The sequence below is a fragment of the Centropristis striata genome, chromosome 21 (genome assembly GCF_030273125.1).
Source record: "Centropristis striata isolate RG_2023a ecotype Rhode Island chromosome 21, C.striata_1.0, whole genome shotgun sequence".
In the NCBI taxonomy this organism is placed as follows: Eukaryota; Metazoa; Chordata; class Actinopteri; order Perciformes; family Serranidae; genus Centropristis; species Centropristis striata.
Window position 1 is genome coordinate 30,413,940 of NC_081537.1, and position 17,443 is coordinate 30,431,382.

Genomic DNA, 17,443 nt, shown 5'->3' on the forward strand with positions numbered 1-17,443 from the left:
ACCAGTGCAATTTTTGCCATTAAGTGTAGCAATAGCATATTTAGAAATATAGTACATTTCATAAATTCAGGTAGCCTATAGGTAGGTAGACCTTCTGTAAACTAGAATACTTTGGTTTTTGAAGTAAAACACAATCCACGCTAGCTAGCACACTAGCCGCTAGCTGCTATATGTTTAGCATTGAGGTGATACTTGAGGCTTGATGTACTGCGGTGATATGTGAATTCCTTGTTGCATAGCAACACAACCATGCTCTTATCGACGCTTCCATCCGTTGGTTTTTAGTAACTAAATGTCCCATCGTCCAAGGGGCCAACCAAAGGTCTCATCAGCTTCTTCCTTCATGTTCATTGTGGTTTGTTGTTGTCTGAACTCATGAACGCTAGTTGGTGCTCCAGTATAATCGGTCCTCCTGAAACTCATCCAGTGAGAAACGTTCCGCGGTGCAAAAATAAGTGCGATTAAAATGCATCAATTTTTTAACGCGTTCATTTTTGTGTAATTAATTAATCTTAATTAACGCGTTAAAGTCCCGGCCCTAGTTTTAACGTTATCTTAAGGCTAACATAGGTTCTCCTACATGCTTGGAAAGGGAGGGATGAGCAAGGCAGTATTCAGTTATTCAACCTGACCCCTACACACTGGACCTTTAAAAAGTCAGCGGAGTCAGAGACTGTGTTTCCAATCGACTCTTTTTTTGGCTACCTTTGTTGGAAATCAAGGATCTATACATTTCAGGTGGTAAATCTGCCACAATTTTCACTGTAAACTGCATATGTGCCATGCACGAATAAGTGACTGGCATAAAGAAGTAAAAGGAGCAAAATCTGAATAAAAGGTTCTCCTGGACAAGAGCAAAGAAGATATCAGCTTGATACAGTGGCGGGTAATGAAAGGCTTTAGGGTTTGTGGTTGTTGCTACTGTCAGCGCTAATCAGCATGTGGCAACCTGCTCACACTCCCACCACTCCCTATTATCGGATTTATTAATCATGAGCCCTTCTGACAAGCTCGAGGAGGAATTAGCCTGGAACAACTCTCTCTCTCTCTGAATGGCAGACAGAGGTATCAAAGAATACTGTCAACATAGGACTGCTTTTTTTGCACAATCTAAACACTGCAGAAGTTGCTCTAATTTACCAACTTCTCCACCCTCAAATCCACCCACCATCGTTCAAAACAAAACCTGAAGCTACGTTCACTCTCCAGTCTCTGCAGGGGGGTGGTTATGCAAATAAGGGTCTCTAGAGTAGGCAAAAAAACTCATGGGAAACAACGACGCCATCAAACAGAAGAATATGTACCGAAAAAGAAATGCTTCTGGGATGTAATTTTAGGGACAGCTTCTGTGGGATATGTTAGGAAATGAAAGATCCGTGGAGAAAAATAAGGATGTGGAAGGAAAAGAGAATTCAGTGGCTTTGGAGGATGTTATTTAACAGAGTTGAATGTGTACCTGAGGCAGGGCTTGCATAACGGTGTCCAGCAAAGCTCTCATCCCCACCGCCATCTTCAAGAGCTTCAAAACTGTGGGGATACACACACAAGCACACACAGAAAATGAAAAATTGCCTTACCAATATTAACCCATAAGAACCCATGGTGACACACGTGAAACAAACACTTTAAATCTTCTAGAATCTCCCATATTCATCTTTATGCTTCACCTTCTGTAGAAACCTGATAATGTAATAAATTCCCGATAATGTAATAACCCTGATAATGTAATAAAAATCTGCACTTGAGTCCATTGAAAATGTAATAAAACCTGATAATGTAATAACTTCCCCGATAATGTAATAAAGTGCATTTCCCAATAATGTAATACACTTTTTTTTACCAATAATGTCATAAAGTATAACATTAATGGGAGGTTATTACATTATCAGATTAGCCTTAATTTTGCAAGTCCTGATAATGTAATAATTCCCCAATATTGTAATAATTTAACAGCAGACCACCCATTGCTTGGGTTCAAGTGGTAATATTGTGTAGGCAACTCTAGCTCAAGAGCTCTAGCACCATGTAGAGCCTGATAATGTAATAAATTCCCGATAATGTAATAAAAATCTGTACTTGAGTCCATTGAAAATGTAATAAAACCTGATAATGTAATAACTTCCCGATAATGTAATAAAGTGCATTTGCAAATAATGTAATACACTTTTTACCAATAATGTAGTAAAGTATAACATTGAAGGGTATGAATTATAAGGTTAGCCTTCATTTTGCAAGTCCTGATAATGTAATAATTCCCCAATATTGTAATAATTTAACAGCAGACCACCCATGACTTGGGTTCAAGTGGTGATACTGTGTATCAACTCTAGCTCAAGAGCTCTAGCGCCACCAACAGGTCAAAGTTGAATGTTTATTCACTTTTGACCCGTTCATCCGTTTTTCACAAACGAGGTATCCATGACACACGAATGCATTCAACAGCTTCTTGAGATCTAAAGGTGCTTGGTGTTATACTTTATTAAATTATTGGTAAAAAGTGTATTACATTATTGGGGTTATTACATTATCAGGAATTTTCAGGTTTATCAGGTTCTACATATTCACTCATTAAATATCTAAGCAACATATAGTCAACACCCTGCCCTGGTGTGGTGGTCATGTGACTGTGACACGAAGTGACTTCTCCAAAATATGTGTGTGACTGGAAACAGAAATGTGAAAAAGTAGCTAATTGAAAAAGAAGCGTATTTTTTGTTACGAGGCTAAGTTTAAACCCATTTAACAATTGTAATCCATTAATAGGGTGTCCTGTATAGCATTTAACTTGTTGTAAAGTCACAATTTTGATATAGCCTATGTTATGGAGATGCAAACAAAAAAGGCAAATAGTTATTTGTTTTTATTTATTATTCATTTATTCTTATTTTGTTACTTAAAAACAAATCTGACAAATAATTTATTGTTAAAACAACACTTAATGTCACAATTTTTATATATGTTGTGGAGATGCAAAAAAAAGGCAAATTTGTGTTTCTGTGAGCAGAAAATGTGTCTAGTTTTGTTTTGTTTTTTAACCCTTTGATTCACAACATGAGTCTAAAGTGACCCGACTAAGTTTCTATATTCCTTATATTTGCAATAAATTAATTTCATCATTCAGTATTGCCGGTTTTCCTCAATTAACTTGTTTTTGATCATCACACATCCTCCTTTTTTGTTTTCATTTGTTACTTTTTTAATAAAAAACATTTTTTATCACTACGCTTGTAATGCACAAAGTCATTTTTGACCCATGTTGTGCATTAGAAGGTGTTTATATGTTGTCACCAATTTAAAACCTGACAAAGAAGACACAAATATTAACTATCCTATTTTGTTAAATTGGTGTTTTTCCAATGGAAATTATTATTGGGTGGCTCTAATAAGTCTCAAATGTTAATTGATTGTGATTTTCCAATGTAATCTGGTGGTTTTAACAACTCTTTTAAAGTTAAACCTTAAAAACAAGACAAACATAGTTACACATATACTCAAATTGTTAATTCAGTGTATCACTTTTTGTATCACTACGTTTCTAATGCACAAGGTCACTTTTGACCCATGTGTGCAAACTTGATGTAATAATACAAAAAATATTTTTCTTCATAAAGTATGAAAGGAAAAATGGATATAATGATCTGTTGTAATAAAAAAACCAAAAAAAAAAACGGTAGCCAGCATGAAATAACATTGGAAATGAATGTGGGTCATTTTTGACCCATGTTGTGCATTATAAGGTGATTATATGTTGTGCATCAAAGGGTTAAATAAGAAATACTATCAACATAAATACCATAAATGTCCAATGTATCGTATATGTCACATCATAGACCTTTGACATGCTATGTGGTCCAATTGGTCTGTGGTATATCCCCCATAATTTTGCTTTGAGGATTACTGGGTCTGGGTTCTTATGGGTTAAGATTGTTCAGAGTTACATAACTGAACAACGACTTGTGCCATCACACCTCTGTGAAATTGAAAGGACTCAGCGTCTCCCTACCTACAGACCAATCCAGCTCCAATGGTCTAGTCAGATTTCCTTTTATTTTATTCATTAATCTTTCAGATAGCCTGATTGAGGTCATATCTTCCTGATTGGGGTTGCAGTTTGATGAGGTCACTGGTATGGCGTCAAAGTAGCAATGAAGGTACACCAAAACTGATAGATAATGCATAATGATGAATGAAAAAGTAAAGTTGCTCAAAAAATTTAAGTTTTTCTTGGCCCAGGTCAATTACTTCTCCACAGGTTGCTTAGCAACAACACAGTGATGACAAAACTCCAGGAAGTCACTAGCCTCAGCCAAGAAATGCTTCCAACAAGTCACTTCCCATAAAACCACAAAGATGTTAAATTTTAATTGAGAGGTTAGTTGATTCAGTGCCTAGCAACATTTAAAAAAAAGACGTGCAGGCTCAACAAAAAAGGCACACGGTACACAGCAAAAACTGTAGTGTTGTTTTTTCAGTGTTAATAATTTTGAGTTGGTGAGTGTTGATTTTGGAGTTGTTTTAACACTTGTTGTGATCAAAAAGCTCTTAGAGTTAAATTCACTTCAGTTGGAGTTGATTTTCAGATTTTGTGACTTGTATGTTCGGTTAAAGACAGAATGCACTTTTAATGTATCGTAAAACAAAACAATGAATGTTAATTATCACATTAGTGAAAGGAAATAACACGATTTTAGTGTTGAAATTACACTTTGTGTCAAAAATTAACAAAAAGGAAAAGGGATAACTCAATTTCTCAACATGGTCTCACAGGAATCCGTGGAATAGCCATGGAATCACTCAAATTTCCGTGAAACTGACACGGATTTCGCTACAATGCAAGTTAATGACAGTCATATCCCGTGGCTATTCCAACATACAAAGTGATTATGTACATTCACTGAGTGAATATTTAGAAAATAAAACATATATTTCTCGCTACAAATGTGATCAAAATCCATTTTTATGCAGAAACTAAGAGAAAATATTGATTTTTTTCACTAAAAATGAGAGAACTGTCCGCCATGTTTTTTGTTCTGACCGCCGGGACCTTAAAAGTCACGTGACTTGGAACAAACCAATAGGAACAAATATCCATGGAATAGCCACGGGATATGACTGTCATTAACTTGCATTGTAGCGAAATCTGTGAATCTCTTAAATCTGCAATTTTTTTCTTGTAGATTTGCCACTTTAAATCTCTTAAATCTCCAACTTTTTTTTGTAGATTTGCCACTTTAATCTAGTAAATTTGCAACTTTTTTTCTTGTAGATTTGCCACTATAAATCTCTTAAATCCGCAACGTTTTTCTTGTAGATTTGCCACTTTAATCTAGTAAATTTGCAACTTTTTTCTCAAAATATTACCCCCCTCTCCGGGTTTGTATTTTTATTTTTATTCATACTTAATATGCCCTAATATGCCGTCATAATCAAGTACAAGTCATTGAAGAATAACTCGACTGTTTCTTGCTGATTTTTTTACACCATTTTTACATTGGAGGCCAAGGTGAATAAAGTTACTATTATTACATTATTATCATAGTGATTGGTCAGATGTCATGGTGCCTGATCTTTGCTGATTAGCTGGAAGAAATCCATGTGGTTCTATGACATCACAGAGGGACATGGGGACCCCATTTTAATATCCACTGAAGTTATTAAATATACTTCTTCGCCCCATAAAGGGTTAAAAAGCAGTAGATGTAACTTGTGCATGAAAATCAGAGAGAAAAAGTTCAAATGTGATTACAACGGAGACATTGTGTGAATAATACAGTCTGAACATGCATGTTCATGCCAGATAGAAAATGAGCCAACTACTGTACCATCCAAATCTGTGTCAAACACTCACACACATTGTGCACAAGAGCATGTGTTGGTGTCTGGTCTGCTGTGTGACAGCAATCAATAGCAACTTCTACGCTACTTCTTTTATTACACATTCAGTAATGAGACGCAGCAGATGAGCTTCCCTCCAGCCTGTCTTATCTCCTCTTTCTGCCGGGTCTCCTCTTCCTCCTGTTTCCTCCGCTCTAACCTTCTCTTATCTTTAATTACCTGGACAGTAATCAGCCCCAAGCACACTGGCAGGTTTGCTTCCCCCTTCCTCGTCTTCCCTCCTGCCAAATCCAACCCATCTCTTTAACTCAACCTTGGTAATCCTGAACCTTGTCCGCCCATTTCCACCATTTATTATCTTTCCAGATATAAACAATTTCTCTCTCTCACCCACCAACATACCTTTGCTCTGTTCATTTTATTTCCTCCTGATTCACTGCAAAAACTGAAATCTAAATCAGATTAAATATCTTAGATCAAGGGGATATATGCTTATTTTTTGTTGTCTGATAGGATAGATCTTCTTAGTCAGCATCTTTTATGTCCGACTGTTTCACTTGTTTTAAGTGTTTTGGTCCTTAATGATCTAAATAAGATATTACAGCTTGTTACTGAGATTTTATGACCTAAACTGACTAAATACATGCTTGAAACTAGAATATCAGCAGTTACAAAGCTGTTTCATCAACACTAACGAGTATAAAACTGCTATTTCAAAGTAACCATTTCTTATTTCAAGCAAAGAAATCATAACTTTGACATCATTTGACCTCTTCACATACTTAAAACAAGCAGCCAGATGGAATCAATTGTTTTATTATCAATGAAACAATAGAAGTGTGTATTGTTGTGTAGTATGTATGTAATTAACTAGTACATTGGCACATAGCTGTAAACTGATACTTGATATTTAAACATTTAACATGAAACATTTAACAACAATAAAAAAAAACACTTTTTGTTAGTTAGAATACACTAATTCTAAGGTATTTTTGGGTTTGTTAAGACTAGATGTTTTTACTTGTTTTGGAAAGTCTTGACAAGCCAAATTTTCTTGTTCCATTGGCAGATAATTTTGCTATTTTAAAGCAAAATACACCTAATTTTTTTTTTCTTCTTCTTTTTGAGAGGTGGCTTTTTTGCAGTGTTCATTCATCTCCCATGTTATTTCATGCTGGCTGCATGTTTGAATATATTTTTTTTATTACAACAGATCATTATATCAATTTTTCCTTTCATGTTTCATGAAGAAAAATAGTTTTTGTGTTATTACATCAAGTTTACACACATGGGTCAAAAATGACCTTGTGCATTAGAAGCGTAGTGATACAAAAAGTGATACACTAAATTAACAATTTGAGTATATGTGTAACTGTGAATGTCTTATTTTTAAGGTTTAACTCTAAAAGAGTTGTTAGAACCACCAGATTACATTGGAAAATCACATATCTTAACATCTCGTAATTACGAGATAATATCTCGTTATTTCGAGATAATACACCTATGTAAAAAAAAAATTATTTTAAAAAAGATTTTTTTTTTTTTTTTTACATAGGTGTGTTATCTCGAAATAACGAGATATTATCTCGTAATTACGAGATATTATCTCGAAATAATGAGATAATATCTGAAGAAAAAAAAAAATTTGGAAGATTTTTTTTTTTTTAATTCTTATTTTTTTTTTTACATATGTGTATTATCTCGAAATAATGAGATATTATCTTGAAATAATGAGATATGATCTCGAAATAACAAGATAACATCTCAAAAAAAATTTTCTTCACTTGCGGTTCAGGGCTTTCGTACCCCTCTTTCCAACTTCTTATAATCTATTTTCAGGTCAGAAGTTATTCATCATCCCTGCCTCCTCCATTTATCCTCCTCTCTTCCCCCTCTCCTCTCATTTATTCCCTCCATACCTAGTCTCAGTTTCTCACAGCTTAATTCACTTACTGTCATAATGTGTCTTGACTCTCCCACACCCGTAGCTATCTGTCCTCATCTCTCCCCTTTCTCAGGCTTTGTCTCTATATTTTAACTCTCTGCTCCTTCTCAGTGCTGTGTTTGTCAGCTCACTGTGTTTCTCTGTGCCATCTGGTCGACTCACACCCTGCCCAAACCCTGCTGAGACCCGCCATGCAAAAATGATAAAGAGAGGAGTCCCAGAGACGTGCCTGTTTTACAAGGAATCTTAAAAGTACAGCCCTGATAGAGAGAAAACGACTGTGTTAATGTCTATGAAAGAGTGTGTCAGGGATGGATGGATGGGTAAATGGTTGGGTGAATCGGTGGGTAGATGAATAGATGGCTGTATGGGTGGATAGATGGATGGAGGGATGGGCAAGGGGATTCATACCTCGTGCGATCCTCAGCACTCTCATGATGCGGATAATGGTGGGGTTGATGGGCAGTGTGTTTCCATCGATCTCCTCCAGAGTGATGCCCATGATGGACAGCAGCACGATGGCCAGATCCAGCTGATTCCACCTGCAGCCACACACACAGGCACACGCACATTCATCAGTTCTGTTAGAGATGAATAAAATTAGCAATGGTCTGCATTATGACCTTTAGTAAATGCTGCTTAGAGCTGTATCTGGCGGGGCATGGAACGCACATTTTATGTGCCAGGCACAGCACACAGAAATAAGGAGTATCAACAGAAAGGACATACTGATAACACTTTGCACATATTTTGAGGGCAAGCAGATAAAAAACTTAGGCACCTTTTGTGCTCCAATACAAGGCCACGGCCCAGGTGGAGACAGGCACTGACCAACACTAGACAAGATACAGAAGTGTGCTGTTAGCTGTTTCCTCCACAGGGCGCTGACCGGAAGCTGAAGCACCAAGAGGCTAGGACTAGCCTGCGCGCCAATGTAATGGGCGGGCTGAGTCTAAACCATGGTGCTGCCCCAACAGTTTTGACGCACATTTACATTATAAAACTCTGTGTAAAAGTAGTGGCTCAGTTGGTAGAGAGGTCGTCTTCTGATCGAAAGGTTGGTGGTTCAATTCCTGACCATGGCAGCCTGCATGTCGAAGTATCCTTGAGCAAGATGTGTGCCCTGGTAGCCTCGGCCACAAGATAAAAGAACTATATAAGTGCACCCCATTTACCCATTTACCATCCTAGGGGACCCCGGCCAGGCGAGAGATATAATATCTTCCCCGGAGCCTCCTACTAGTTGGACGTGCCCGGAACACCTCACCTCACCTTGGGCATCCTTATCAGATGCCCAAACCACCTCAACCTTTCGAAGTGAAGGAGCAGCGGCTCTACTCCGAGCTTCTTTCCTACGGAGGAAGCTCATTTCAGCCGCTTATATCCGCAATCTTGTTCTTTCGGTCACTATCCAAAGCTCATGACCATAGGTGAGGGTTGGAACGTAGATGGACCGGTAAATCGAGAGTTTTGCCTTCAGGCTCAGCTCCTTCTTCATCACAACGCCCCCATCTTCTGCTGGCGCCGCACCAAACCGCCTGTCCATCTCACGGTCCGTTCTACCCTCACTGCTGAACAAGACCCCGAGATACTTGAACTCCTTCGCTTGAGGCAGTACCTCTCTCCACCCATGCATGCTCATTCAGAGCAACAAACAAGCTGTGTGTTAAGCTACACAATATTTGGTGAATCTATGACTACTTAAATTAAACAAATCATATGGATGGACAATGGAGAAGTGCTGTGAGTGGATTGATTCGTACGTTATTATTATTATATTTTTTTCTCTGTGAAAACCTGTCACTATAATCCAATATAACTGAGAGGAATCTAAGCTGCCAACAGCTTGGTAAGGGAGTAAAAAACAAGCTTTTTACAACACTTCAAGCCAACGGGGGAAAGTGTTTAAATAATCACATAAACTTTAAATTTAGAGACAATTTTCTGTGTGCACTGGAGCATGCAAGCTACTTCAGTGTTATGAGGCAGATTAAATTTCATTTCAGTAAATATTAACGATAGAGAAAGCACACTCGGATCAAGAGTCAGCAAACAACTTTCTCTCCCAGGTCATGTAACTTGAGTCAAGATCAAATTGTTGGGACCCAATCTAATTTTCCAGCCCCTGTGCAATAAATGTTCACTGAACAAAATGTTTGGATCAGAATGATAAAATGAAAAGTCAGTGAAGATAGCTGTAGGTGGTCATACTAATCAGGTTTGTCAATGTCCATTGATAAGTCTCCATGAGCAGGTTTCAGCGTCCACTCCGTAGTTTATCCTTAACATTTAGATACTAAAAGTGTGTGAATCAGCACATGAAAATCAACTTAAATTCCAGTTAGATTTTCTAAATTAGTCCTGTGGGTCTGGAGTAAATGTTTTGTGTGAGTGTATGTGTATTGAGGTAATATCAAACTGGACCACTGCCAAATGCAAAAAGGATAATGGTCTGCTCTGGCAAAGAGAATGGACATCATGGAGCCCTTGGTGGTCAGCACTGGCTAGGAACCTGATGCCTCCACTGAGGTGTGTGTGTGTTATTGTGTGTGCGTGTGAGGTGTGGTAGTATACATTTGTGCTGTTGTGACTGTGTTATTGTGTGGTTTTCAGCTGGAAGCCAGGGATTTCAAAGCTATGAAATCATCTAAGGCAGCGTGTTTTATGGGTGTTTAACGAGGCCGTTTGTATTCATACAAGCCTCACTGAGAACCATCCACTGGAGCACCTTAGAAAAAGCTCATTTAAGCTCTCTGAATGCTGCCTCAGATTTTCCACATGACTCAGAGGTTAAAGAAAGTTACCTTTAACCACCACTCTAGTACAATATCACATCCACTAAAATGTCAGAACCCTAAACTGGGAGGTAAATCTTTATTCAGGATTACGTTCTGATGTGTGTCAGAGTTGTTCAAGATCATTACATCAATTTAGGGAGCGTGGAGGTTAAATACTGACTTGTCCTTGAAGAAGCGTCGGAAGCCGAAAGCCACCAGCTTGAAGACAGACTCCAGAACAAAGATGAGCGTGAAGATGTAGTTACAGATCGTCAGTGCCGTTTCCAACTCCTGAGGATATCAGGGAGAGAAATGTTAAAAATGTTACTTTTTAAATAAACAATTTTCAATGTGAGGTGGCTTGCTATTGTGTATATATCTGCTGTGTTAATATACATTTTTTTCTGCATTTACAGTCTTCAATGTCCATATTGTAAACTCTGTCCTTTACTCCAGAATTAGCCACGCCATCGCCCACATTGTCCTCCACTCCTCCCTCCCTCCCTCAAATTTCCATGAAAAGGCCATTAGAATCGAAATGTCCATTTTTGCCTGTGGGAGAATTCACAGTGCCCATCTCCATGTAAAAACTGACCTTTAGCAGCATGACAGGGAGAGAACTGGTGGTCAACAGGGATTTCACTAAATCCTCACTGGTGGTAATTTATCGACTCGAGGCTAGTTCCAGTTTGTGATACATCTCCCAACTCCACTATCTTCTATTCTTCCCATCAACCCTCTATACTAACCAAAGACCATAGAGACATTCCATTCTACCACGCAACATTTTATAGAATGTGTACCCATTTGATACTAATGGTTAATCCCCTGTTGTACTCAGCGGTCTCTGTTCTTCCCAACAACCTTCTGTAATATCCAAAGACTTTTTGTTCTACCCAACAACCTTTCCTTTTTTACCTGAAGACATTCTATTGTCCCCAACAACCTTCTGTTGTACACAAACACATTCTGTTCGACCCAACAACCTTCTATTGTATCTAAATACTGTCTGTTCTACCCAACAACCTTCTATTGTATCTAAATACTGTCTGTTCTACCCAACAACCTTCTATTGTATCTAAATACTGTCTGTTCTACCCAACAACCTTCTATTGTATCTAAATACTGTCTGTTCTACCCAACAACCTTCTATTGTATCTAAATACTGTCTGTTCTACCCAACAACCTTCTATTGTATCTAAATACTGTCTGTTCTACCCAACAACCTTCTATTGTATCTAAATACTGTCTGTTCTACCCAACAACCTTCTATTGTATCTAAATACTGTCTGTTCTACCCAACAACCTCCTATTGTACCTAAATACTGTCTGTTCTACCCAACAGCCTCCTATTGTACCTAAATACTGTCTGTTCTACCCAACAGCCTCCTATTGTACCTAAATACTGTCTGTTCTACCCAACAGCCTCCTATTGTACCTAAATACTGTCTGTTCTACCCAACAGTGTCCTATTGTACCTAAATACCATCTGTTCTACCCAACAACCTCCTACTGTACCTAAATACTGTCTGTTCTACCCAACAACCTCCTATTGTACCTAAATACTGTCTGTTCTACCCAACAACCTCCTATTGTACCTAAATACTGTCTGTTCTACCCAACAGCCTCCTATTGTACCTTAATACTGTCTGTTCTACCCAACAACCTCCTATTGTACCTAAATACTGTCTGTTCTACCCAACAACTTCCTATTGTACCTAAATACTGTCTGTTCTACCCAACAGCCTTTTATATTAAGTATTTTCTATTCCAGCCAACAACATTTTATTATGTAAAAACCTTTTACTCTACCAAAAGGCCTATTCTTCCCCAAGATCATTCCACTACTCTATACTACCAACGTTTTTAACACCCTTACGACCTCCTACTCAACCCCAGTCCCATCTACTACAACATACTACTACCTTATATGCCCTTTAAACCCTTGCTGTATTCTTCTCATTCTTTCCTGCTGGGTCTTCTCTCTTTTATGCTGCCTCTCTTTGTCTCTTTCACACTTGTGAAATTTTGCTAAATACCATCTTTCCCTCTAACTCCCTCAGCATTCCTTTGTTCTGCCTATACTTCAGGGTCCTGATCAGTTCTGAGCAGGTGAATGTGGAAGACAATTCTCAGCTGGAACAGCTGCCTGCTGGCAATCAACATATGGGCTATAAATCCTAAGTATCCATTGCAGACCTTGGTGTGGATACTTACTATACAAATGATTTGGATTATTTTGCTTGTACCAGATGGGTGGGAATTGTCGTAGTCCAGGTTACCCTAAATGCATACAGTTTGAAGCATTATTTTAAAGCCTTTAAATATGTCTTTCTCTCTATTATTCCCTGTAATAATCTCATATTTACTGTTTTGCACTCCGTTTTAGAGTTCACCATTGCCTTTCTTAGCAGGCTTTTACAGTGCTTATCTTAAATTTTATTTCTTTTTCCATTAACCTGATCCATTTCTCACCCCTATTTTAAGAACCAGTTGTATTATTAGTGGTGTTTTATTATCGTTGGCACTGCTTGTATACCTGACACTATCTGAAGTCCTGTTAAGCCATAAACAGTGTTTTCCAGGAAGATCAAAACAAATATTCCAATGACATTAGATTTTAAAGACCATTATTGATATTTTTCCCACAGAAAAAACATTCTGTGCCAATGTTTTTTAACATGATTATGCTGGAAAATTCTTAAACAGTTACCAGAATTTAGTATTTTTTCCCCTTTATTTTACTTTGTGGCTTGGGGAAAATGTCTTTAAAAACAGTAACAACCAGATAATAAAACTGTACCGAAACACAGGATAGAATCAATGCACTTTTCAGTCGGTGGAGAGACTGGCACAGTATGAAACTTAACTGCATTGTAGGGCTGGGCGATATATCAATATAAAAGATATATCGATATATTTTTAAATGTGATATGGAATTAGACCATATCGCATATATCGATATAGTTTAAAAAAAAAAATCTTTCTTTATATGTAAATTCTGGTCTTACTAGGGTTTGTCATATTTAGTTCTTTTGTAATGTTCGTTCTTTTCTCATATAAAATATTTATTTCCGAAAAAGATTGGCCTATTTTATAGTCTCTTTTTATTTAAGATGTTTTTTATTTATTTAAATGTACACTTTATGGAGCTTCGACTAAAAAAAGGTACTCTTGTTATACAGTATCTATGTTCACGTAAATAAAAAGTTTCAATATAACTACTTGTGACATTTCATATTTGACTTTGAACATTTGCTCTCACTTTGTGATAAAAATATCGGGATATATATCGGATATCGATATTCAGCCTAAATATATCAAGATATGACTTTTGGCCCATATCGCCCAGCCCTACTGCATTGTATCCATCACACCAATTGAACAAGGAGACAAACTATAGGACAGATTTGCAATTCATATTCAAGCACTGGTACGCACATTTGAAGCAAAGAGCCCATCATTACCCCACCTTCCTCCCCCCAGATCTGACCTTGGGCTGCTCGTAGTGCTCCATGGACATGGTGATGACGTTGAGTCCTATGATGATGGTGATGAACAGGTCCAGGTAGTTGCTTTTGCACATCTTGTGGATGAACAGGCGAGTGGGGGAGTAATCGGAGTAGTAGGGCTTACTCTGAGCTTCTGTTGGAAGTGGGAAGTAGCGGGGGAGGGTGGGGTGAGGAAGCGGGGGAATGAGGAAGAGGAGGAGGAAGGGGAGTGGCGTTCAAAAAGTGAGATAGGAGGTATTGTACTGGGAAAGCGTACAGTAGACCTGCTGTGTTGAGGACTGGGGCGTCCAAAGCTGCTTTAAGAAAAAAGTGGTTAGAGAAACACGACAACAACCTCCCGTCACTCAAGATGGTTGACTCACGTTAGGAATAAGAGATATGTGAAGAGATTAAGAAGGGGAGGGCAGATCAGATAATGGACAGAGAGAAAGAGAGACTCCAGCCAAGCCCTCCTGTGGTCTGTAGTCATGACTAATCAAATCAGATCTCCTCTCCTCTGATCAACAATTGTTTAAATCAGTGATTCCCAACCGGGGGGGCCCGACCCCCCCAGGGGGGCGCCAAAAATCCACGGGGGGTCGCGAAGCCCTCTTGATTTTAAAGGGTGTAATAAATCTAATGGGTAAAATATATACATCTATAACTATAAATCAAGTTTGCATATCTGCCTTTTTCAAAAGTAAGTCATTTAGCATATAAGTCAGGAATGGGCAACTTAAATGCTGGAGGGGGCCACAATTTTTTCATGGACACTACCACATGGCCACATATAGGACCGTGCACTTAACCAGATATGATGAAACTGCAATTTTAAATAGGTTTACAGTGCAGTAACTTAACATATTTCATGCTCAAATGCATGTAGAGCAGTATAAATAGGAACACAAAAGGTTTGAAGCAAATAAAAAATAGCCACTTACTGTGATTTCTTTTTTTTCAGTGAAAGAACAGCAGACCAACATTAATTGGTAAAATAAAAGTAATTTTGTGCATTTTTACACTGCACTTGTACTGAGGGCCATTTCAAGTGAGGGTGCGGGCCGTATGTGGCCCCGGGCCTACAGTTGCCCATCCCTGAAGTATAAATTTAACCTCTTAAAACCAAAAGTCCACACAAACTTGGTGTACAGTGAAAGCAGAAACTACGCTGATTACAAGGAGATTGCCAAAGTTTACAATGGTAAAATTGTGGGTCCCTCAAGAAAAAGGTTGGGAATCACTGGTTTAAATAAACTCTCCCCTGATGGAGTGTGATGGGAGATAAACAGCATTGCTCAATGTGCGTGTGCCTGAAAGACTCCGTGGAGGGAGGCTGCTGTCAGGATATTTCATTTAGCAGATTTGGCCATCTCTCCGTCTGTCTCTCTCATCGTCATGTGACTTGGCCTCCCCTTATTTCTTTCACTTCTCTCAGGAAAACAACATAAAGCAGGAGAAAAGTTTCCCACAATCATCCATCACTTTGTCCCTCACCTCTTTCCTCCATCCAGAGAGGATGGATGGATGAGCTGGGAGTTGAGGATGAGGAAGAGAGAGGAAGCTTGCACTATCTATCACCTTATCAGTCCATCAGTGAAGGAGAGGCTCTAGGTCACACAGGAAAGGGAGCGACACGTGCACACATGGTGCACACGCGACACACACACACTCAAAAAGCAAACGTCCTTTGGGTGTTTTGAGCTCTCCTTCTCTGCCCAATTAGCCCCGGCGTGCTGCTGTGGCTGCAGCTGTGCTGGGCTGGAACCATTCCCATGAGTGTGTGTGCAATTCATGGTGTGTGCCTAGTGGTTTCCTTATCGGAGAAACTCCCCCCATAGATCAGGGAATGAGACAGGAGAGCTGAGTAAGCAGAGTCCGTTAACAGAATACCCATCCATCCCAGATGTAAAATATATCTGCATCTTTTGGGATTGGAATGTATCTCTTGGGATAAATCCTATCAGGTGCACAGTTATTATCAATGTAGAGCAAAGACTACTTTAATGCTGCATTTTCACTGCATGGTCCAGCACAGCTTAGCAAAGACTATATTTATGTTACAAAAGATGATGCCTTCCAAAGTGCTCCAATGGTATGAAATGGTATACACTTCCTGTTTCCTAAGTGGGCGTGTTATTAAGTCAAGAATTATGGATTTATATTTTCTTTGCTGTAACAAGTTATTTACACTGCTAAAAGCAACATCTGGCAACATCTGGCACGACAAAAATGTGTTCCTGAACAATAGTTTACGCTAGCTTAAAGCATGACACAGTCTGGCTAACGCTAAAGCTTTCTGTGTTGCCAGATCGTGGGAGTTTGGCTAACGTAACGCTTCAATGCATCAGTTCCCTAACATAGGACCAGTTTCATCTCTCTTCTTCTTTCTAATCCTGTCCATGGCTGCATTGCTCCATTGTAGCTCTTGTACCCTCCTGAAAATACCCAGTCTGCTCTGATTGGTGACAGTGTTGCTAACTCCTCAGTAAGGAAAGTAGCTATTGGCTGTCATAACTTCATCACCTATTTTGCATAATTTACCACGCGCATTTACTTGTAATGGACACTGTAGAAGAGGAATAACGTTGTGGGAAAGACAAAAAGTGAGTAAAACCTCCCTAAATATGTTTAGTGCACTGTGTTTTGTCACAATTCCAACCCTCCTCCTTTATCCGGCCTCGGGGCTGGCAAAAGAGACCCAAAGAGACTCTGATAGTAAACCAGCCAGCGTAGACTTCGCGCATGCGCGATTTGCAGACTGGACGCTAAGGGGTTAACATCCCCTCCGGCTCTGTGACTGCAGCTGGGAGAGACTGCTGCAGGAGGACTCTCATGAGTGCTTTGGGACAAGGGAGGGGCCATCGGCAGCCCCCGCAGCTCGTTAAGAAGAGTAGGAACAAGTCTCAAAAAGTCTCCAAAAGTCTTCAATAACACCAGAAAAAGTGGCTAGATCTGTAGATTTTTTGAGAAATTCTGAAAAGTCGCTAAACCTAGCGACAAAGTCGCTTTGTTGGCATCACTGATTGATTAGCATTTTTGAGTCTTCCGCATTTTTGCTTTCATTCTCTTTACCCTTTGTCACGAGTGACTATAATGGAGCATAGTAGCTTTTTCTATTGTGAAAAAGTCACCACTCAAAACTCCTAATCCAAAGTCGACTCAATCAAACATGCTACATGTTGTAGCATTTAGCTAGCATGTAGCTAAATGCAGTGGATGTAATGAAAACACTGCAGTATAGAAAAAAAAACTTTTGGGATTACTTTAACATATGTTGACTGCACTATTTGACACTATGGCCATGTTTAATATCAACATCCAATATTGTATTATTATGACAGAAAATAAGGAAATGCATAATAATCCTAAGTAAATGGCCGAATGAGCATTACAAG

General features: G+C 38.7%; 1 protein-coding gene across 4 annotated transcripts in view; it reads right to left on the reverse strand.

The window, feature by feature from the left end:
• The window catches only part of cacna1g (calcium channel, voltage-dependent, T type, alpha 1G subunit), a 405,931-nt gene that overhangs the window by 27,773 nt on the left and 360,715 nt on the right, over positions 1-17,443 (reverse strand). For all 4 annotated transcript variants that reach the window (XR_009389430.1, XM_059324455.1, XM_059324456.1 and 1 more), the window contains 4 exons: positions 14,051-14,202; positions 10,739-10,848; positions 8,192-8,322; positions 1,457-1,527 (listed from right to left, as the gene is read on the reverse strand). Coding sequence is in view for 3 of the 4 variants with exons in the window: in XM_059324455.1 (XP_059180438.1) it covers positions 1,457-1,527; positions 8,192-8,322; positions 10,739-10,848; positions 14,051-14,202 (464 nt within the window). In the remaining variant the exon portion in view is untranslated. The remainder of the gene's footprint in view (positions 1-1,456; positions 1,528-8,191; positions 8,323-10,738; positions 10,849-14,050; positions 14,203-17,443) is intronic.